The sequence below is a fragment of the Brassica rapa genome, chromosome A02 (assembly GCF_000309985.2).
Source record: "Brassica rapa cultivar Chiifu-401-42 chromosome A02, CAAS_Brap_v3.01, whole genome shotgun sequence".
Classification (NCBI taxonomy): domain Eukaryota; kingdom Viridiplantae; phylum Streptophyta; class Magnoliopsida; order Brassicales; family Brassicaceae; genus Brassica; species Brassica rapa.
The window spans coordinates 23,944,658-23,968,701 of NC_024796.2; the positions used below are offsets into that span (position 1 = coordinate 23,944,658).

The 24,044-nt window shown below is 29.7% G+C and overlaps 1 protein-coding gene and 1 long non-coding RNA gene across 7 annotated transcripts; both read right to left on the bottom strand.

Annotated features, from left to right (window-relative positions):
• Positions 1 to 4,295: 4,295 nt before the first annotated feature.
• On the bottom strand, positions 4,296 to 18,143 carry LOC103854077. 5 transcript variants are annotated; one of them, XR_004454834.1, is made up of 7 exons: positions 15,398 to 18,143; positions 15,069 to 15,306; positions 14,445 to 14,948; positions 14,176 to 14,359; positions 5,559 to 13,998; positions 5,002 to 5,464; positions 4,296 to 4,887 (listed from the first exon to the last, which is right to left on the bottom strand). It is a non-coding gene; the product is annotated as an uncharacterized LOC103854077 (long non-coding RNA). The 5 variants fall into 5 exon arrangements; XR_001957237.2 differs by having other exon boundaries at positions 14,445 to 14,731; positions 14,819 to 14,948; positions 15,069 to 18,143; XR_004454835.1 differs by having other exon boundaries at positions 14,445 to 14,731; positions 14,813 to 14,948; positions 15,069 to 18,143.
• A 996-nt stretch (positions 18,144 to 19,139) lies between these two features.
• LOC103854076 (homeobox-leucine zipper protein ATHB-17-like) lies at positions 19,140 to 23,547 on the bottom strand. 2 transcript variants are annotated; one of them, XM_009130994.3, is made up of 4 exons: positions 21,566 to 23,547; positions 21,101 to 21,288; positions 20,926 to 21,005; positions 19,140 to 19,559 (listed from the first exon to the last, which is right to left on the bottom strand). In XM_009130994.3, the coding sequence occupies exons 1-4, from the start codon at positions 21,642 to 21,644 to the stop codon at positions 19,310 to 19,312; spliced, it is 597 nt and encodes a 198-aa protein (XP_009129242.1). In that variant the 5' UTR covers positions 21,645 to 23,547; the 3' UTR covers positions 19,140 to 19,309. The 2 variants fall into 2 exon arrangements, with proteins under 2 accessions (XP_009129242.1, XP_018511678.1); XM_018656162.2 differs by having other exon boundaries at positions 21,101 to 21,282; positions 21,566 to 23,461.
• Positions 23,548 to 24,044: the final 497 nt, after the last annotated feature.

Consider the following 24,044-nt stretch of genomic DNA (forward strand, 5'->3'; position numbering starts at 1 on the left):
ATATTTATATAAATGTTAAGATGTATGTCATAATTAAAATTTATTTTTAAATTTTAACACGTTAAATTAACATATTTTTTACTATTTAAATATTTTTTGTAATTTTATTGGCTATCTAGTTATCATATTTAGCAAAACTATCTGTTGAGTGTTGGAATAAATGTTTTAGATATTTAATTAAACTGCAGAGTATTTTCGGATCGACCACATGCTCAACAATCGATCAATCCGTAAAAAAGATGGTCGATCTTCTTGGCGAGGTAATTACAATTTTAGCAAAAATATCTTTGATTTTCAAATTTAAGTATATAACTATTCTTTTGAATATTATTTTTTTATTGTATTTTTTGATTAAATTATTGTATTATAATGTTTATGTAAATATTTTTTGTGATGTTTGAATTTGTGTTGTTCGTATACTTAACCTAGATGATATTGATGTTTAACCATTTGTTGTTTTTATTTATTTATTTTAATCAGAAATTGTTTTTATTTAAAAAAATTATTCATATATAATATAATAGTTTAAGTTTGGAAGATTAATCTATATATATAAATTATGTATATTTTTTAAAAAATAATTTAAGATATTATATATTGAGTAACTAAATTTCTTATCTTGAAAATAAAATATTTATATTTTTGTCTTCATGTTATACTCACCAATCCATCATTGATATTTATAACTCAGTATGTTTTTAAAAAAACTTAGTTTTAAGTAATAAACGAATTTAATAAATTAAATTCATCACCTATAATGTTCTCTAAACTATATTTGAAAACTCTCTAAAATTATATTTTAAGCATAATATTACTATTATTTAATTTTAAGCATAATATATGCAAAACCAACTTAAATTATATTTACAATAGGACTATCCTAAACCGGTTAATAAACCAAAAACAATATTAAACCAACATGAACCAATACCTGATTTGGCGAGGAAGGAAGTGTTTCAGGATAAACTCTTGAATGATTATTAACTGTAATGGTTTGATCATGAAAGAGTTAGTATGAATATTAACAATTGTAAGAATACCTTTGAGTCTATGAAAAGCAATTCAATTCCCATGAATAAGTTTGGCTTTTGGAAGTTGCGGGTTTCCCAACAATGAATCCACCTAACAAAAAATTTGTTGTCATAAAAAATCTCATTCAAGGTCATTAAAGATTTTTGGGACGGCAAAAGTTGATGGTGGAACCATTTTTTGCTCGAGTGCTTTGAAGTTTTCCTTGATAGAGTGAGGTTGATATTGATGGAATAATGAGTTTTATAGGGACTTTCTTGATGTAAAACTATACATTTTTTTTGTCTAATGTGGTATTTCCATTTTTATATAATTTACTACCATTTTAAGATAGATGTACAGTTTAAGATAGATGTTTAAATCTTAATGTACTTTTTCCATTTTTTTAAATGTTTATTTCCATTTCTTATATTTTAATTTACGTAATATCTATATTTTATATTTTAAAATAGATATTTAAATCTTAATGTACTTTTTCTATTTTTTAAAATTGTGTATTTACTTATATTATATATTTTACATTTTTAGATAGATGTTTAATGCTTAATGAAGTTTTTCCATTTTTTAAAAAAATTGTGTATTTACTTATTATTATATATATAATTCATATATTATATATTTACATTATTTACTTATTATTTATTTTCCTGTATATGTATTTCCATTTCTTGTACTTTTTATTTACTTAATATTTCTATTTTACATTTTAAGATAGATGTTTAAATCTTAATGTACGTTTTCCATTTTTTTTTAAATTGTATATTTCCATTTGTTATGCTTTCTATTTACTTAATATCTATATTTTAAATTTTAAGATATATTTTTAAATCTTAATGTAATTTTCCATTTTTTAAATTGGGTATTTACTTATATTATATATTTACTTTTTTTTTTTTATATTGTGTACTTCTATTTCTTATACTTTCTATTTACTAATAATTTTATATTTTAAGATAGATGTTTAAATACTAATGTACTTTTTCCATTTTTTTAAATTGTGTATTTCCTTTTCTTATACTTTCTATTTGCATAATATCTATATTTTACATTTTATGATAGATGTTTAAATCGTAATATACTTTTTCCATTGTTTTTAAGTTGTGTATTTCTTTTTCTTATACTTTCTATTTACTTAATATCTATATTTTACATTTTAAGATAGATGTTTAATATTTAATGTACTCTTTCCATTTTTTTAAAATTGTGCATTTACTTATTATTGTATATATAATTCGTATATTTATATATTTATAATATTTAATTATTATTTATTTTTCAATATATTGAGTATTTCTCTTTCTTATACTTTATATTTAGTTAATATCTATATTTTATATTTTAAGATAGATGTTTAAATCTTAATATATTTTTCCATTTTTAATGTAAAACGGCAATGTTTAATAGAAGAACTTGGACAAATAGTCAAATAGTTATATTTATGTTTTTTTTTTATATAAAATTGAAATTTTACATTATGGAGATAAGCCGTTTTTTTAGTGAAAAATGGTAATCTTACATATGTTTAATGTAGTTTTTCCATTTTTTTATGTTGTATGTTTACATTTTATTGTTATTTTTAAATGTAAAATGGTAATTTTACATATGTTTAATGTAGTATTTCCATTTTTTATGTTGTATGTTTACATATTATTTATTATTTTCGAAATTATATATAATGTTTTTTTTTTACAAAATAGTAATGTTACATTATGAAGATAAACCGTCTTTTTTTAGTGAAAAATGGTAATCTTACATATGTTTAATGTAGTTTTTCCATTTTTATGTTGTATGTTTACATATTATTTTTTTTAAAATAAAAATGTAAAATGGCAATATTACATTATGGAATTAAGCCGTCTTTTTTTTTAAGTGAAAATAGTAATTTTACATATGTTCAATGTAGTTTTTCCATTTTTTATGCTCTATGTTTCATATTATTTATAATTTTTAAAAATTAGTAATATTAAAATGTAAAACTATATTTTATGCCACGTGTCATCTTTCGGGAGAATTTTTTTTCGCTGATGTGGACGCTCTATGGAGCCTCAAAAGGTCCCGTTTTTTTAAATGTAAAATGGTAATTTTACATATGTTTAATGTAGTATTTCCATTTTTTATGTTGTATGTTTACATATTATTTATTATTTTCGAAATTATATATAATGTTTTTTTTTACAAAATAGTAATGTTACATTATGAAGATAAACCGTCTTTTTTTAGTGAAAAATGGTAATCTTACATATGTTTAATGTAGTTTTTCCATTTTTATGTTGTATGTTTACATATTATTTTTTTTAAAATAAAAATGTAAAATGGCAATATTACATTATGGAATTAAGCCGTCTTTTTTTTTAAGTGAAAATAGTAATTTTACATATGTTCAATGTAGTTTTTCCATTTTTTATGCTCTATGTTTCATATTATTTATAATTTTTAAAAATTAGTAATATTAAAATGTAAAACTATATTTTATGCCACGTGTCATCTTTCGGGAGAATTTTTTTTCGCTGATGTGGACGCTCTATGGAGCCTCAAAAGGTCCCTTTTATTAGTAAGGATATCTAAATAAAGTAGAACATGCTCTCTTCTTCAGCAAAAAAAGTCACGGTTTCGTTTGCAGATTAGTTCGAATGGGCCATAAAAAGCTTTCGTAATATATGTTGCCGCACATATCATAAGTATTATTTAGCCCACTAACACCCATTATTGTCTTTTTTTTTTCTGGCTTAATATCCATCACTGACGCCATCTCATCTCCCCTGATTCTCACCACCGTTTCGGAGCCGTTTGTGGAAGTGTAACGCTTCTGTTTAAATTCTTTTTTCTTTTTGAGAAAGGGCTTCGCTTCTGTTTAACTTTAAAACCATGTGATTAAGATTCACCATTAAGTTCCCCAGTCCACCTCTCTCCCACTATGCCCAATTCAATTTTCAATTCACGTAAACGATAAATTTTGATCTTATAAAAAGGGATGATGTCCTCTCCAAATCTCATTGCTTCCCCCAAATCATGTATATTTCTTCTTTACTAGCATAACCTGCAACAATGGTGACTACCATCTTCAAATTTCAACCGGCCGGGTTCTTGGCAGCCCGATGTCACGCTTCTCCTTCGTTTTCCGGAGGCACCGATTTTATACTAAAAAGAAGGGAGCTAATTGGTTGACAACCTCCTCAATGATTAAAAGTTTGACCTCCTCATCTTCCCTCGCCTTCCTTTTCCAATTTAAACTGCCTTCACCGATTATGTTCACCATCATCATATAGTTAATTAGATTGAGTGTTTTTTTTTTTTGGTTATTTAGAAGGTTTCGAAAATCATCAATCAATGTTTCGTTTTTTTTCATTTTTGTATGATTATCCCAAAAACCCATTTAAGGGTTCTTATTTTTTTTATAATATTTTTAAGTAGTAAAAATAAGTTAAGAGACAATATTAAAAAAATCCAAACATTTTTATGCTCCATTGTAAGGCTCTTAATTAAGGATTTTTAAAAACAAAACTCTTAAACATTTTAATTGCATGAATGTACCAGTTTTAATTGCATGAATGAAATATGATTCACAAAAAAAAGCATCATGATGTTTCTGAATCATGAAAGAACATAACCAATGTTCTTTCTGATGAAACCGATAAACCAAACAACCCTTTGGTGATGAGAGCTTTTCTAATCTATTTTATTACTATCTTTCCTCAAGATCTCGCTAATAAGTAATAACTCAGTCACAAGCTGCTTCACTGGTATATGCCAAGACACATGGAATCGAAGGGGTTCACTTCCAAGCAACCCTTTGGCAATGAGAGCTTTGATTACGGTACCCCTAGGCGCAATCCTCTTCTCCATGCTGTATCCAAGTAGCTGAGGAAACAAAGCCACAACCTTTAGTGGCCAATTCATCTGATTCACATCAAACTCAATCTTCTCCTTCACCAACCTCAATCAATACATCAAGATGAAACATCAAAGACGTACCCTTTTCTTAAGTAAGCTTTGGCTAATGCAGGATCCAACTCAATAGCTTTCTTTGTATCTGACACAACTTCTGCTCATCATCACGAACTTGTGACTACCAAAAGAGATTTCAGACAGAAGGACATTATTTTGAAAATCAATATTCAAAAATCTAAACTTTACTCCGCCTTCAAGGAGAGCTCAGAGAAACAGAGCACAAGAAAGAAAACTCAAACAAAAAAAAAAGCAAAGACTTTCAAGGAAATCAATCCCACAAACAAAAAACAAAACTTTACTCCTTTATCGCTCATAATTCAGAGAAACTATCAAAACCCCTAATGCATCATTCAACACTCAGCAAAACAGAGCCAACAAAGACAATTCAAACACACACACTATAAAAATAGTGACTTTCATCAATCCCACAAACAAATCTCTGAAGGGCACTCACCTGGATTGCAAAGTCGGTAAAACTCCTGAACATCTGCCGAATAAAAGGCAAATCAAAAAGTTGAGATTTTTAACGACAATGAAAGAAGAAGAAAAAACAAAACGAAGAGCGAGTGACCAAATATTACCAGTGGTTAGAGCCTTAATCATGCCATTCCTACGAACCTTAAAATCCCTAAAAACATCCTCCACCGTGTGTGGTTGTACGCGGCACCACCACCGTCGCCACCTCCTCCGTCCATAATCTAACACACAGAAGAAGTATATTTGACTTGCCCTGAAGAATTGGGGAGGAATCGTCGCCATCGAGTATTGTCTGAGAGATTTTGGAGAATGGTCGACGAGAGGGAAAGAGAAAGAGATGAACGCTCTTTAGCCAACACGTGTCTCAAAAACACGTGTCTCAAAAGACCGTCCCTATGTAACTCTTAATTAAGCAACGTTTCTTCCTATTTAACCTAACTTTTTTTAATTGCTATTAATACTAAGAGACAGGAGTTGCATACCCCGTTAATGATGATATTAGGTGAAAATTAGAAACGAAGGATATTGGAGACCATAATTAATATAGAATCTGCATCTCTATAATGTAATCTTTTTTCTATAAATTATCGAACTTTCCTGGGTTATGGAAAGTAAGTTTGATGGAAGACATACTTCATATGTGTGATCTAAACAAGAAGTAACTTATGTTCATAAGTTAGATCTAAACAAGAACAAGTTGCTGAGGGGAAAGTGATTTTGATGTTATCAACATGAAAAACATTTAGTGATAAAGTTAGTGAACCACTGGCTGGCTGGGCTTTTGTATTCTTATTGTAAACAAGTTTTTTTTAACACAATTGTAAACAAGCTTGAAACTAAAAATCAAAAGCAGATATGGAATCAGAAAGGTGAGCAACGAACTGATAGTGACTTCTCCGTCAAGTCCTAGAAACATCATGTCCAGTTCTTTTTTTTTTTTGGACAAAGCATCATGTCCATTTCATTTTTAGATCTTTTGACATATGTAAAAGGCTTTTGAGGAGGTATTTTTGTTCCTACATGTATTGATGTTGTAAACTTTTATAAGGATTTCAAGCCTTTTGAAAATTATTTTTAAAACAGTTCCATTAAAATAATTATATCGATTAAGAAATGTAGCCAATCTCAACAAAACTGTGTCTCAATTTTCTTACAACAAACCAAGTTAAAGGACTTTGACCAAAATAGAAGAGCAACCACATACATAAAAAAGAAGAGCAACCACATAAATAACGATTTACAGATAGTAGAAAATCTAAATTTTGGAGATAAAAATAAATATTAATAAAATCTCTAAAGAATTCTGATGTTATGCAAAAGAGAATATAGAGACAATAACTAGACGAAATATTTACGAGGTAAGTTTTTAATCACTTCATGGAATTATAGTTACGGGGCTACGAGATGAAAAATATATAAGAATACAAAAAATATATATCGAAAACTAAAATCTCATATTTTTTTACTACAAATATGTTAGATAATTTGTGTTCATGATTTGAACAAGAACCTTCAGTTTTTATTGTCAGAACTAAACTGAAATTCTTTCTGATAAAACAATTCTATTAATTAATACTCTGACACATAAATTTAATCTCACAATGGAACCTCAAGACAATTTAGCAAAAAGGAAAGAAAAACTTCAAGACAATGATCGTTAAGTTAAAAAATCGCTCATTCATAAAAGAACTCAACGACGACAAACTTAATGCACATATGACCACATATTACATTTCAAATCAACATAATTCTAAATGGAAGATAGATATAAACTAAAAATAAAAATATTCAAAACCAATGTTCTAAAAATTGCTAGGCGGTAACTAGGCGATTTATAAAAGAGTAACGATTAGGCGTATTATTTGGAGTCTAAGCATTAATAAATTATTGATTTATTTTATATGTTTTATACATTTATATGACATATTTTAGTTTTTAAGTTTAATTATAAAATTATCGTGATGAAGTATCAAAATTAGATATACAAAACATAAGAAAGTAGACAAATTTGTAGATTTGTAATAATATTATTACTTAAGTTAACAATAATTTTATATCGATTTTAACCGATTTAGAACAGTTTAAAATCAAATTTGAATCATATAAATCAGTATAAATCGGATTTTAAGAAATCATTTCGGATAGGACCGAGTTGCCGTTTAAACACTGCCTAGACTGATTTTTAGAACCTTGTTCAAAACAGTTGTTATATGACCACATATTACATTTAATGCACATATGACCACATATTACATTTCAAATCAACATAATTCTAAATGGAAGATATAAACTAAAAATAAAAATATTCAAAACAGTTGTTATATGTAAATTAGTCAAAACGAAGGAACATAATACCCTAGCCATCAGACACCCTAAACACGACGATCCTACATAGCTATAAATGATCTCCCAACATATTTTTATACCTACAAAGTACAAATTAACAAAAAAAAATTACATTCACGAAAATAATAATTTTAAACAAAACAAATTAACCCCTATTTACATTCACGAAATTAAGCTCTACAAATTTTTTTCATAAACAGTAAAATTTTACGGAAAATCATAACCAGTTAACCCCTACTATTTAATACATAGACAACCTTCGAACAAATGACCTCATAAATAATAAACGTCCTATAACAGCAATAAATATTAACAATCTGTTTCAAAATTATACATAATGAATCTCTAGAATTAGTTCTCTTTTAAATTATTTGCTCACCTGCCTGTAGATACTATTTGGTACTTAAATAAAATAAAATTTCAAAATTCTTTTTATATATCGTCTACATGATACTTAAAAGTATAAGCATCTGAATAAAATATCAAGCATTATTAATCCGAAAAGATCGATATTTTCGGATGTACCTTGTTTATGATCGGATTTGCTGACACTAACAAATGTTCTGCATCTACAAAATAAATAATTTGAATTTCTAGAGAAAAAATTCAAACAAAATAATATATTGTTTGATGATCATGGTAAGATTGCAAAGGTTTTCTAGGTTCAATAACTAATCACCACGACACCTATAAAATCCACGTTTTCTTACCACTTAAAGTGTTCCAAGTGACCGGATTCGAACCCAGGTAGCGATAATATTTTACAGAAAATCATAACCAGTTAACCCCTACTATTTAATACATAGACAACCCTTGAACAAATGACCTCATAAATAATAAACGTCCTATAACAGCAATAAATATTAACAATCTGTTTCAAAATTATACATAATGAATCTCTAGAATTAGTTTCCCTTTAAATTATTTGCTCACCTGCCTGTAGATACTATTTGGTACTTAAATAAAATAAAATTTCAAAATTCTTTTTATATATCGTCTACATGATACTTAAAAGTATAAGCATCTGAATAAAATATCAAGCATTATTAATCCGAAAAGATCGATATTTTCGGATGTACCTTGTTTATGATCGGATTTGCTGACACTAACAAATGTTCTGCATCTACAAAATAAATAATTTGAATTTCTAGAGAAAAAAATCAAACAAAATAATATATTGTTTGATGATCATGGTAAGATCTCAAAGGTTTTCTAGGTTCAATAACTAATCACCACGACATCTATAAAATCCACGTTTTCTTACCACTTAAAGTGTTCCAAGTGACCGGATACGAACCCAGGTAGCGATAAAATTTTACGGAAAATCATAACCAGTTAACCCCTACTATTTAATACATAGACAACCCTCGAACAAATGACCTCATAAATAATAAACGCCCTATAACAGCAATAAATATTAACAATCTGTTTCAAAATTATACATAATGAATCTCTAGAATTAGTTCTCCTTTAAATTATTTGCTCACCTGCCTGTAGATACTATTTGGAACTTAAATAAAATAAAATTTAAAAATTCTTTTTATATATCGTCTACATGATACTTAAAAGTATAAGCATCTGAATAAAATATCAAGCATTATTAATCCGAAAAGATCGATATTTTCGGATGTACCTTGTTTATGATCGGATTTGCTGACACTAACAAATGTTTTGCATCTACAAAATAAATAATTTGAATTTCTAGAGAAAAAAATCAAACAAAATAATATATTGTTAGATGATCATGGTAAGATCTCAAATGTTTTCTAGGTTCAATAACTAATCACCACGACACCTATAAAATCTACGTTTTCTTACCACTTAAAGCGTTCCAAGTGACCGGATTCGAACCCAGATAGCGATAAAATTTTATAGAAAATCATAACCAGTTAACCCCTACTATTTAATACATAGACAACACTCGAACAAATGACCTCATAAATAATAAACGTCCTATAACAACAATAAATATTAACAATCTGTTTCAAAATTATACATAATGAATCTCTAGAATTACACTACAAGAAAATGATCTTATTGTGACGAAATTTTGATACACAAATTATTTGTCACAAATTTGTTACTTTTTAAATACGTAATTGTGACTTAAGTTTTCTGTCATAAATGAGTAGTTTTTTCGTCGCAATATTGTTACGATTTTAAATCGTATCTACTTTTGTCACAGCCAGTGACAAAATTGAGACAAAACTAACAGTCGTAACAATTGTGACAATATTATGACAATACACGTCGTCGCAAATCAGTTACGAACCTGTGATGGAATACATATAGTCTCACTATGTAACAATATGATGACAAAAGAAATAGTAATAAAATGTAACAGAACAATATAACAAATCCGTCATATTATTAAATCAATTTACAAATGTTTTTTATGTTCTTTTTACATAAACATTTCTAAATTGATTTAACTATATTTTTATAAAGTCAGTGATTAAAAAAATATAGTTTTGATACTTTTTACTTGATATGTATATATTTTTATATACTTCAATATTTTAAAACTTACTTCATTTCATACTAATTTAAAATATGGTTATTTACTATCTATTTTAGATGTCACTATTTTTTAGATGTGTGTTTAAAATGATATGAACAGCATATACTTTTCTTATTAGATATCGGTCATATGTCAAAATGAAAAGAGATAGAAAATAATATCTTCAAAGCTGAAACATATTGAAAATAAATGATGCTATGTATGATCGATCCATTAAGCCAAACTCAAAACAAATTACAGCCCATTACCTACAAGTCTATAACCCTAATCAATAATGAGGACACGTGTGTGCACATATATATATATATATATATATATATATATATATGTATAAAATCTATATACTCCAAGAGAATAGCCGCAGCCACCACCTTAGAGAGAATGAGAGATAGAAAAAAGTGAGAGATGTGCGTTTCCGATGTTGGGCACCACCCTCGTTTCTGGTGTTGTGGTGGTATGTGTGTCTCGCGGTTGGGTTTTTAATAAGGAGAGGAAGAGATCGATCTTGAAAGAACTGGGCAATCAGCTGGAGGTCAGACAAAGGCATATAATATTAGAACCATTGTTTTGAGATGGACACCAATCGAGAACACATCATGGAGTTCTGTCATTGCAAGAGTTTGTAAGCCTTAGCCGCCATAACTTTCGATTCCTGTGCAAGAGTCAACCGAAGATAAAATTTCAGGAAACCCTAACTGTTTTCTCTCGACCGCAGCACAGTACCGGAAGCTGAATGTAGTAGCATATATTATAATTTTTTGTCGATATTATAATATTCTTTTAAAATTGTTTATATTAATTTAGTTTCAAATACTAGTTACTTTTGTATTCTTTCACTATTATTACAAATATTAACTATAAAAATAAAGCAATAGTTTAGTGAATTCTGAATTAATCGTGATGACAAATTGTTAACTAATTAAGTCAAAAGTTTATAGATGGGGTATAAAAAATTTAACTTGAATTTGTGACTATTATTAGTTATAAAGTATTACAAAATTAAAGCAACTAAAAGAGTCGCAAATGAAGACGGATTAGTGATGATTCTTTACTAGTATTAGTTTGTGACGGTTAGAGACTATATTTCAGTGGTAATCAGAGACGGAATTAGCACGTTGTGATAGTCACAAAATATGACAACTTTGTTACGTTAAATTGTAGTTGGTAATTGTAACATTTTTATTACTTTTATATATGGTTGCTATTTGTGACGGAATAGTTACTATATGTAATGGTCGTAACATTGTAACGGTTTTTGTTACCAACAAAATTTGTGAGGACCGTATTATAACCACAATGAAATTGTCACAAATATGTCGCAATATTTTTATTGTGACGAATTGTGTTTTATTGTGACAAATAATTTGGTCACAATATAACTATTTTTTTGTAGTGTTAGTTCTCCTTTAAATTATTTGCTCACCTGCCTGAAGATACTATTTGGTACTTAAAATAAAATAAAATTTCAAAATTCTTTTTATATATCGTCTACATGATACTTAAAAGTATAAGCATCTGAATAAAATATCAAGCATTATTAATCCGAAAAGATCGATATTTTCGGATGTACCTTGTTTATGATCGGATTTGCTGACACTAACAAATGTTCTGCATCTACAAAATAAATAATTTGAATTTCTAGAGAAAAAAATCAAACAAAATAATATATCGTTTGATGATCATGGTAAGATCTCAAAAGTTTTCTAGGTTCAATAACTAATCACCACGACACCTATAAAATCCACGTTTTCTTACCACTTAAAGTGTTCCAAGTGACCGGATTCGAACCCAGGTAGCGATAAAATTTTACAGAAAATCATAACCAGTTAACCCCTACTATTTAATACATAGACAACCCTCGAACAAATGACCTCATAAATAATAAACGTCCTATAACAGCAATAAATATTTAGAATTAGTTCTCCTTTAAATTATTTGCTCACCTGCCTGTAGATACTATTTGGTACTTAAATAAAATAAAATTTCAAAATTCTTTTTATATATCGTCTACATGATACTTAAAAGTATAAGCATCTGAATAAAATATCAAGCATTATTAATCCGAAAAGATCGATATTTTCGGATGTACCTTGTTTATGATCGGATTTGCTGACACTAACAAATGTTCTGCATATACAGAATAAATAATTTGAATTTCTAGAGAAAAAAATCAAACAAAATAATATATTGTTTGATGATCATGGTAAGATCTCAAAGGTTTTCTAGGTTCAATAACTAATCACCACGACGCCTATAAAATCCACGTTTTCTTACCACTTAAAGTGTTCCAGGTGACCGGATTCAAACCCAGGTGGCGGTACTCAGAGAACCCAGGTGGCGGTACTCAGAGAACCCAGGTGGCGGTACTCAGAGAACAAAATATTAAATTTGTTCTTTTAAAAATATGATAGACATGTTTGATAATTTCACCTAGGTGTTGATACTATGATTGGTCTCTTTGTGTTTCACGTTCATATTATTTTGGTACGAAGTATTACTTTTAAATTCAGAATTTTAAAAGATGGATTTCAAAATCCTGAGAGATTATGAATATAAGATCCGAAAGTTCGAGTAATACAAAATGTTTGATAATCTATTTACGTATGAGATAAACTGAATTTTGCCATACACTAGTAAACAAAACTCAAATAGCAACGACAAATAATCGTGGCTATAGGGAAATTTTCGTAGCTATATGGGGGTTTTGCTACGAAAAGCCATGTTTATATTTTCGTAGCTATAAGATCGTCGCATCGTAGCAAAATCGTAGCAAATTGATATGACGTTGCAACGAAAAGAAACGTGGCAACTTGCTACGTTTTGCTTTGAAAAGAAACGTGGCAATTTGCTACGTTTTGCTACGTTATAAATCGTGCATCTTGCTACATTTTGAGACGACCATTTCGTGGCAAATTTGCTACGATGTTGCTACGTCCTTTTCGTGGCAACTTACCACGAATTTGCTACGATAATTTTTTCGCATATTACAACGAAATGGAAACAAAATTTTTATTTCATTTGTTTCCTTTTGGTCCAATTTTCCTGGGTTTTGGTTTTGATTCTGAACATTTTAAAAAAGAAGCTAGAACAGAAAGGGAATTTATATTACATTAGCTTCCTAAGAGTTCAAAAGATCCACAAAACATTCAAAAGATAAACATTCAAACATTCAAAAGGTTCAAAACTTGAAACCATAATACATAAGCAGCCACATCTAAACCTACAATCCAAGTTCATTACACCACCTATCTAAAGCAGAATTGTTAGTGGTGATGCGATGTTGAGGTTGTGCATCACCTGGATCTTGAGGCTGATCGTGAGGTGGAGTTGGAGCTTGACCGTGACCTTCAGGTTGAGCTTGACCTTGAGGTGGAGCTGCAGAATGAGAGGGAGAGTGATGCTGAGACTGACTTGCTTGTGCAGCAGAAGTTCGAGCCTGAAGAAGTTGCAGAATCATGTTGAGAGTTGACTGAGTTCTAGCTGTGCCTTCATTGAAGTCAGTCTTTAAAGCATGAACATCAGACTTGATTTCCTGTGTGAGAGTCTCCAGGCTAGAACCCCGAATCTACATGTTTATATCTCAATTGAGTGCAGCAGGGACAGACTCAGAAGGGAAGGACGCTTGTTCTTGTACTGAAGATTGCCAAGACAATAAATGGTGCCAGTGTCTGTCCACGCTGAAAAATATAAACACAAGACATCATTACCACAGAGAACAATCAGTCATAAATATAAAGTGACAATCAGTCATAAAAATACAGTGATCTTGTTATAAATTCAATATTAAGAGTGGAGAAACATTGGGCTAAAAACTGTAAGAAGGAACAAAGACAATGAGCAGGAGAGATTATTACCTTGATGTATTCTTCGTTTAGGAGAAGGTCTTTGAAGTTCTTGTGGCAGCCGTTCAACCGCTTGCTCAACCTCCAGAACCAGTGCCTCTGCTCGTTCGTCAAGGAAGGTTCCATCTTTACGGCAGTGAGTCTTCCTCACAAGGTCGGGATATGAAACTTGTCCCTCCAGACCTTCCTCAACAACCTACAACAAAAGGAAGAAGAGAAAGTTAGATAATTAGCAGTTAAAGGAGTGAATAAATGGAAGTAAAAAGAGATGGTAAGCTGACCATGTTATACACAATATTTGCAAAGGTGTGTGGTCCTGCACCATGGACGTGCATCTTCAGCCCTGGAGGAGCAGCACAACGAGATTCAGCTGCGATTGGCTCTTGGCTTTTGCTTCAGCTGTGGACCAATTCGCAAGGATTGTTTCCCAGTCAGTCGCACTGATGTAACTTGGCTGCTTGTTCTTTTGTCTTTTCTGGCTGATGCGTCCGCAGATAGTCACTTGAGTCTGAAGCTTCCATTTGAAGTAGATTTCTTCATGAAATTGGTCTTCCCAGTAGTATTGTTGCTACAAATGAAGAGAAGTAATTAGAAGCAAAATATTAAGGAGTAATTAATAATGGAAATGAGAATGGGAATGGAAGTTCACGATCACTTATAATGAATGAGTGCCACCAACTTGTTTTCTTCTCCACTGGAACCTTTAACCAGCTTTGCCACGGCCCCAGAAGTTTCTCTGCCATGTTGCTCTTATAAACTCATGGACTTCAAGATCAACTCCGATCCTGCAAAGACAATGCATAAAACATCAGATAAGAACATGTAACAACACCCATTTACTACAACAGTATACCTAACACTTAGATACTAAGTTCATTAACTACATGGTAAATGATATCACTTACCACAATGCTCCATTGATCTTATCAAGATGGAGGTGTGGCTGATTAATTCGGGTTGGAGCACGTAGCAGAGCCTCTTCTGTTCTCGTCGCATAGGTTGGAGGAGGAGGAGGAGGAGGAGGAGCCGCATATGAAGTTGAAGAGCCGACCACTCCAGAAGGTATTGTTGGTTGAGAAGAAGCAGGAGTCCTACCAGGATGCATTGAAGCGGCTCTCAATTGGGGTCTCACGTTTCTGACATCTGCAGAAAGAGAAACAGAAGAAGCGTTAAGATTGAAAAACTCAAAACCCTAACTTGAAACCGAAATGAAAACACAAAATCAAAACCCTACTCGAAACCAACAGCAACACCGAACTCCAAATTGAAACCCTAATCAAAACCCAAATCGAAACCCTAATCAAAACCCAAAATTGCAATACAATTTATGTATTAAATCGAATACTATGTATGTGAGGATTCCACTTGCATTTGGATTTCAGAGCTAAGTTTCTGTTCATTTCCTCGAGAAGAGACTTCAAAACTTTCCCCCTTAGCTAGTGACTTTGAGCTTTACCCAAACTCTTTAATCCATGAATAAAGTTTCACATTCTATTTAAGCAAGCGAGATGAGTGAGTTAGCTTAGATAGGCAAAACATTGAAGTATAAACGGCCTTCTGTTTATTTGTGCAACCATTAGATGGCCAATATCACAGTTCGAAAACTAACCTCAAAGGGCATATTATAGTTCAAATATCTACGAACCAATATTTATGAGCCATATCACTATAACGTAATTTTGTGGAAGCATCGTGGCTTAGTGGTCAAAGTTTAAAGGCTTCTACATCCATGTGTGGGGTTTGAATCCCAGACAACGCAATTTCAACAGGAAAAGGTCTAGGTTTCAATTTCCGGAGAAGGCGAATTATGCAGAAAATTAAAAAAAAAATGCTTACAAGAGATCTTCAGCATGGCGCAAGGAGTACCGTCAGGAATGGATCTCATAGGACTACTTAGAATGATGCAATCAGACGTGAATCCTCAGTTGTAATATCTTATATATAATGTTTCTCATAATTTGTAATATCATAATTAACCAGGTAAAAAACAAATTGAGCATTAATGCACCTATATTGAGGTATTCGAATTAGTGCATTTCAACTTAGCCCAACTAAGTCGGAATGGGTCTTTTACTATTTATCATCCCCTTTTCTTTATCAACCTATATCATCTCCTTAATCGGCCGAATTAGGAAGTTAAAATTTTAACATAAGTATAAAATTTGTATTATCTTTATGAGACAAAAAAGTTATTTAGTTTCATGATTCTAAAGTTAACATTTTAAGATAAAATAAATAGCCAACAGATCCATATAAGAAACCTAATATATTTATCATGATTTACTGATATTTCTAAGTTGAACTAGATCTTAATCTGCGCAACCGCACGGGTGTTTGATTTCATTTTTATATACGTAAAAAAAATTTGCATCGTTAATGGTAAATATTTTTAACGTTAAACATATTTTCAAATGTTTATGGCTTTTTCAAACAAAATAATGCTATAGTCAACATGCATGGTCTTCTTATTCCTTTACTTCTTTAACTATTTTTGTAAATAACTTCGTGATTTAAAGTCATATATTTGTTTGCTCTTACTCCATAAAGCGTCGTAGTATATATTTTAAATTATTTTTCACAAAAATGTATATCACAACATAAAGTTGTACTTTTTATTCATAAATTTAGATCGAAAACTAAACTATGCTGTTATAACACAAACGTATATCACAAAATAAAGTTGCACCTTCTATTTATAAATTAAATTTTAATAAAAGATTTTGATATAAATTTAAATTATCCTAATTAAAATAGTATAGGGTTGGTCATAATTATTTCCAATTCCAAAATTTTAGCACCCCTTAAAAATAAATAAAATAAATTTTATAAATTAGCAAAATATATAAAAATATTTGGGATTATAATTTCTATTAGAATAAATTTGCTAAATAAAATTGTTCCACACTGGTATTGTTTATTCTTAGAGCTTGACATGTTACCATCTGATATTTGTTTTAACTTAAATTCTTTTTTGTACTAAATGGTATAATATATATTTTATAATTTAAATGTATTACATAATTGATCATATAACATTTTTAAAACATTACAATTTTATTTAGTACTTTGAATAGTTATATTTTTTTATCTTAATCTTCTATTATATCACATTGTATCATATAAGCAAATACAATATTTATAATGAACTGGACTTATATATATGAAAACATTATACCAATAATTTATCAATAGTTTATTTTATATTTTACTTATATATTATATAAATTGATTATGATGTGTGATTTTTTACTTTATATTTTATTTCTAATGAATATTGAAAAATATTTAATATGTTAATACAAAATCTATTGGGAAATCTATCTTGGTTAAGATTCAATTTAAAAAATCTATTATTCAAATTAGGAAAGACATTAGATGATTAATATATTATTTAAATTAGAAAAATACAATCAAATTTAAATATAGGTTCAATAAATATTCATTGGCATTCTAGTGTAAATAAATGGTAAAATTAAGGGACATTTATATTTTGTACTTCTTTTTTAATGATATAGATAGATAGATAGATTACAAATGAAAAAGATATGGCAATACAATTATTAACCTCCACAAAATTCGTTGTCAAAAAAAAAAGCCTCCACAAAATTAACGTGGGCTATAAGATTGTGATCTTAGTTTAAATGATTTGTGTTTGTCCTATCTAAATTTTGACCCGGGAGGAACTAATTAATATACCAGTTTTTAATTGGAGTTCTTAATCCGGTTTAGCATTGGATATATTGGACGGTAAAATAAAGTTTCGGATTATTTATCAATCTATACTATTATTTGCGAAGTAAATTTTGCAATAGAGCTCTCACGTTAAAAGTTAGAACGGTTAATATCTATACTACCCTTAATGAATTTGTATATAATTAACTATATAATCAAAAATGAAGTTTTATTTATAATATTAATTTTCTTTTCAAAAAGATAAATTTTAGATGGTGTTGTTATCTTAAAACATATTTTATATAATCAAAAACAAATTTTTACTTATAATATTAATTTTCTTTTCAGAAAGATAATTTTTACATTGTGTTGTTATCTTAAAACATTTAATAATTAAGCGGTTAAAGTCATTGTTACCCTTAATGAATTTTATATATAATTAATTATATAACTACAAACAAACTTTGATTAATAATATTAATTTTCTTAAATAAGATAATTCTTATATATTGTGTTGTTATCTTAAAATATTTTTCAATTATAAAATTTAGAAAATAACAAATAAAAAATTTATAATTAAACATTAATCAACTAAATTTGTACATATTTACTAAAATATTTTTAATATGTGAATGTTTACTTTTAAAATTTTAGCACAATAATAAACATACATATTTTAATTAAATTTACGTCATATATATATATATAATTTGATGTTTGATTTTTTTCTTTTGAAAACATAAATAATAAGTTATCATGCTAATTTTTGAATTAATAAAATAGAAACTAATATATATGTGTAAAACGATTAAGCCCGCAAGTGCGGGCAAAACATCTAGTATGTTTGTATTTACTGATTTTAAATATAGATTGGGTTGATTTCTGCAGTTATTTATCAATATGGTTGTATTTATTGGTTTGTATGGTTCGACAACACATAATAGTTGATTTATAAATTAGTGGATGTGGAGCTACCAGATACGATTACATAGTCAGTTTGAGTCTGTAAAATCGATGACAAAAAAAAAATTGAACCAATTCTTATGATAACAGATTAATTGCAACGGAGTCAACCGCATTTGTCGGTCAAGTTTTAAGGTAATTTACTTTTATTTAAAATAAAAATATTAACTCAATGGCAAAGATTGGTAAATATTGAGGAAAATTCAGAGTTAAGTACAAAGTGTACTTCCTTTAATAAATTAGATGTTATCGTAAGGATTTTTTTTGGTTAAGAATGTTCTGGTACGGGATTGAAAATATTGACTTCTAAAACGATATATTATTATATTTCCAATCCAAAATTAAGGAAATTAGATTTTTGATTAAAAATAAAATATTTACAAGGATTTGTTGTGCGCGCATATATAGAATAGAATCCATAAGAAATAATTACACGCAATCATGTGATAATTTGTGTCCTTGGCAGACCCTCGTTAATTAACTTCTAAACCATAAGCAATAAATATGTAAATCAATGTTCACGCTCTTTCAGCGGAAGCGCTTTCTTGGCCGAAGCCGCCATGGAGGGACTCGCTGCAGTGGTTACTCGCTCGCAGCGAGGACACATAGTGAGGCTCGAGGTGGAGGTCACCGTGGATGGGGCCACCTTCATGGCTCTAAGCTCTTCTACTTCTCTGTGGAGCCTGTGGTTTTGCTCGGTTAAAGAACCAAACCACCTTTTAAGATACTCGCATTCCATCTCAGTTTGCTTTAATTTGCTCCTAAACAAAACAAAGCCAAAATAGTACGGTACGAGTTAATTATTTGTTTATGCACATAGATTAAACTGAAAACAAGGATTAAATATGCTTGTCCACGATGCAAATATATATATATATATATATATATATATATATATATATATATATTAAAAGTATATACTATAACATAGAAATAAAAAACGCATGAAGGGCCAAATGAGTTATGAGTCAAAGGGCATTGATGAGAAAATAAGTACACGAGGCAGCACAGAAGGAAGAAAACATTGATTGATATACTGTATTTATTAACAAATAATGATATAAATTGAAAGAACAAAGACGCTATAAAATAAGTATTTGTAACAAAATTGTGGTTATGATTATAGTTATATTTTGGGAAACCGTCATAATAGTTATACCACCAGTATTGAAACTCTTCTTATTTATTGCACCATAGATACCTTTCACATCTGTTCACAATTATTGAGATATCTAAATTTAATAATTTATTTATATTAAAATAGGTAACATTTTCCTTTTTAAGAATGACAATTTATATATTGATCAAGACTCTAATATGTTATACACCTGAACAAATGAGATTCATGCAGAAACTGAAGAACTATACGTTACCAATAAAATATGTAATAAGATTAGTGTGAAACGTTGAGACCTTGACACAATGACACGTGAATATATAGGTAGGTATATGTTCTTATGTATACACGTATATATTGACGTACACGAGCCAAAATGTTTTCAAACATTACTTACTCCAAGTTACATCACACACTAAAAAAACGTGTTAATGGATCTGATATCATTACTGGCGGCTTCGAAATGCCGTCGTCACTTGTGAAAATAACCATGCAACAACATACTTATACGTGATGGGACATATATAACTACTTCCACATTAATATAGTTTTTTTTATCAATGTGTGTTTGATTGAGTGGCTGTTAATTTTTTTTTGTAAATGGTTTGACTTGGAGAAGTTCAGGTAAATTGAAATTTTGTATATGTTGGTGTAGTAAGTTGTCATTCATATACTACTTTTCGAGAACTTAAGAAAGACCTCGAAGGAAAGCATTATAAAATAAATATTTGATAGAGGAATGAGATATATGTATGAAAAAGACAACATTAACTTTTTATTATTTAAGGGTACGACTTGTATGTTAACGGGGTAGGTCGAATCCGATTCAGATTTCATTTTTTTTTTGTTTGCTTTATTTAATATTCCGTCAACGTTTAACGCTTATGTAATACTCCTATCTCAGACTAATCATCGACCACTCGCTTATTGTATTAACATTATTATAGTCAGATATTTTTATTCACCAATGATGTAAAAAGGTAAAAAAATAAATGAAAAAGAAACCGTACCTTGCTCTACGGTTTTGGAACCAAACTTCAATTTGTCTTGGCCGTAGCATCAAATGCTTTGCAAGTGCTTCCTTTTGTTTCTACATTTTACACAAAAAAAAATAGAGAAACATAAGTATAAAACAATTATTGTTGAAGAAAATTATTGATATTATTGGTAGAGAATAATAATTACGGGATTAAGGGTATGATTCTGTCTGAAACTATCTTCAAGAAGACGAGACTGTTCTCTTGTTAGACGGAGTTTCTTTCGCGGAGGAGCAGAGCCACCGTGGCAGAGTTCTTCATCGTCTTCAGACCACGGCAATCGATTCATGTCTAGCTTTAGCTGCTCCCTTCCTCCGCCACTTCCTTCATCTGAAACTTATTTTGCGTGTAACATTAATAATAACGACAAACAAACGATATCTCAGGATCAAAGAAGTAAGACGATGATGACATAATTATTATCTTTTTAATTATAAAAACATGGCGATGTAAAACTAGTTACGCATACACGAGATCTTGTTTTTATTATGAATTAATAAAAATAGATCATCAACCAGAAGAATCTGAACACAAGAGCTCATATAGTAGTTACTTATGATCATATTATTTACATAGTATGTTAGATTATGTATAAGTTGTATTTATGGCTTACCGGAAGGAGGAGAGGAAGAAAAGCCTGGAACGGAGATAGTAAGATCCAAGTTTGAAGAGTTTTCTGGTAAAATAGCCATTAATAAATTGATCTAGGGTTCTTCAAGGGGAAGAAAGAAGAAAAGGTAAAGTTAGAGAGGGAGACTAATAATAAAGAGACAAACTTGAAGCTGGCGATGCCTTTATATTTATATTCACATTCACATACACAAACATAATTATATATGTATGTAGATGTGTATATGTGCACGCACGCATGCGTAATCCATATCATAGAGTACTATATGCTAATGCGTACGTATATTATTGCCGCATGTACATAAATAGTAGTTTTATCATTATAGGATAAGCAATGTACATGTAAGGAGAATATAATAAGATGCCTAATGTATATGTGTCCACTAAACAAATTTTATATTATTAGTATTAAACTGTATTAACGTATGCAACATTTAAGTAGTTTTAATTTGAAAAAATGTTTATAAATAAAAATTTAATTTAGTCATCGGTTAATAAATACAAGAGCGCGGGGCTTTTGACTGATGTTCGCCGGTCAAAGGCAGATGAGAAGAGTATAAGTGGCACGTGTCGAACAGTAAATCGATGGCGGAGTAAATGCTGACTCCGTGTGTGAGACTAACCAGCAGGTTTTCTAATTAGCATTTACTATTATCCCCTCTCTTTGTTTTTTTTTTTGAGAACGTACCTCCTCTCTTTTATTGTTCTTTTAAATAAAACAAATTGTTGTTTCTATTTTTTAAATCAAACATTTGATTGAGTCTCTTTCTTTAAAAAAAACTAAGTTTTTTTCCCCGAGGAACCTGAGCCGGCTCAAATTTTAGCTTTGTGAAAATGATTGAGACCCTGAACACTTCTTACTCTATACGCATTATCTCGCATATTATTTACTAGTATTTATTTGCTTTACTTTTTGTTTCATTTTATACATATGCAGATGATGACGTTTGTTATTTTAAAACAGAGTGAAAACATAACTGGTTTGAAAATTATTGAAATAGAAACATCTATTTAATAAGAACAAAACTTAGGTTTCAAATTCACCTCACCTCTAAGAACCAATCATAATGCCACATAGATTAATGGATAAAAACAATTAAATAATTTTTTAAAAATCAAAATAGTTAAAAATAATAATAATAACGCCAATTTTAACGACGTTAAAAACGCCAACTAAACCCTAAATCCAAACCGTAACCTTAAACCCGAAACTCTAAACACTAAACCTAAACTCTATACCCTAAAACCCAAACCTAAACCCTAAACCCAAACCCTATACCCTAAATCCAAACCGTAACCTTAAACCCTAAACTCTAAACCTTAAACCCAAACTCTATACCCTTAAACACAAACCTAAACCCTAAACCCAAATCCTATACCCTAAATATAAACCCTGTACGTTAAAACCTAAACCCTAAACCCAAATACTATACCCTAAAACCCGAACCTAAACCCAAACCCTATACTCTAAATCCAAACCCTATACCTTAAAACCTAAACCCTAAACCCTAAACCCAAACTATATACCCGAAATTCAAACTCTAGATCCTAAATTCTAAACCCTAAACCCTAGACCTTAAATCCTAAACCCAAACCTTAAATCCTAAATTTAAACCATAAACCATAAATCCAAACCCTATATCCTAAACTCAAATCCTAGACCCTAAATCTAAATTGTAAATCCTATACCCAAATCCAAAACTAAAATATTTAGATTAATGTTGATATTGTTCTTTTAGAATTTAAGGTTTGGATTTAGAATCTACAATTTAAGTTCATGATTTAGGGTATAGAATTGGGTTTAGGGTTTAAGGTTAAATTTAGGGTCTAATGTTTGGGTTTAGGATTTAAGATCTAGGGTTTATAGTTTAGGGTTTAGAGTTTGGGTTTAGGGTATAGTGTTTGGATCTAGGGTTTAGGTTTTAAGGTATAGGGTTTGGATTTAGAGTATAGGGTTCGGGTTTAGGGTATAGAATTTGGGTTTTGGGTTTTGGGTTTAGGGTTTAGGTTTTAGGGTATATGGTTTGGATTTAGGGTATAGGTTTGGGTTTAGGGTTTAGGTTTGGGTTTTAGGGTATAGAGTTCGGGTTTAGATTTAGGATTTAGGGTTTAGGTTTGGATTTAGGGTTTAGATCGTAAAGTTGACGTTATTATTATTATTTTTTAATTATTTTAGTTTTTAAAAAATTATTTAATTGTTTTTATCCATTAATCTATGTGGCATTATGATTGGTTCTTAGAGGTGAGTTGAATTTAAAGGTTCACCCTAGGGGGTGAACCTAAGTTTTGTTCATTTAATAATCATAACTACTACATTAATTTGGGTTTGTTGATTTTCTTTGTACCGATTATAGACGAGGCATTTAATAAAAGATAAGAAAGTAAGATGTTTCCAGATTCAATAATAGTACTAGTTTATATAATTGTGGTCAATGTCCATCGACTAACCATGAACGTTTCAC

Coding starts and splice junctions, on each gene's coding strand:
- LOC103854076 (XM_009130994.3), bottom strand. CDS start 21,644: ATGGCTATTTTACCAGAAAACTCTTCAAACTTGGATCTTACTATCTCC. Junction 21,289..21,565: donor TTCTTCCTCTCCTCCTTCCG/GTAAGCCATAAA, acceptor ACGCAAAATAAG/TTTCAGATGAAGGAAGTGGC. Junction 21,006..21,100: donor AGAATCATACCCTTAATCCC/GTAATTATTATT, acceptor TGTAAAATGTAG/AAACAAAAGGAAGCACTTGC.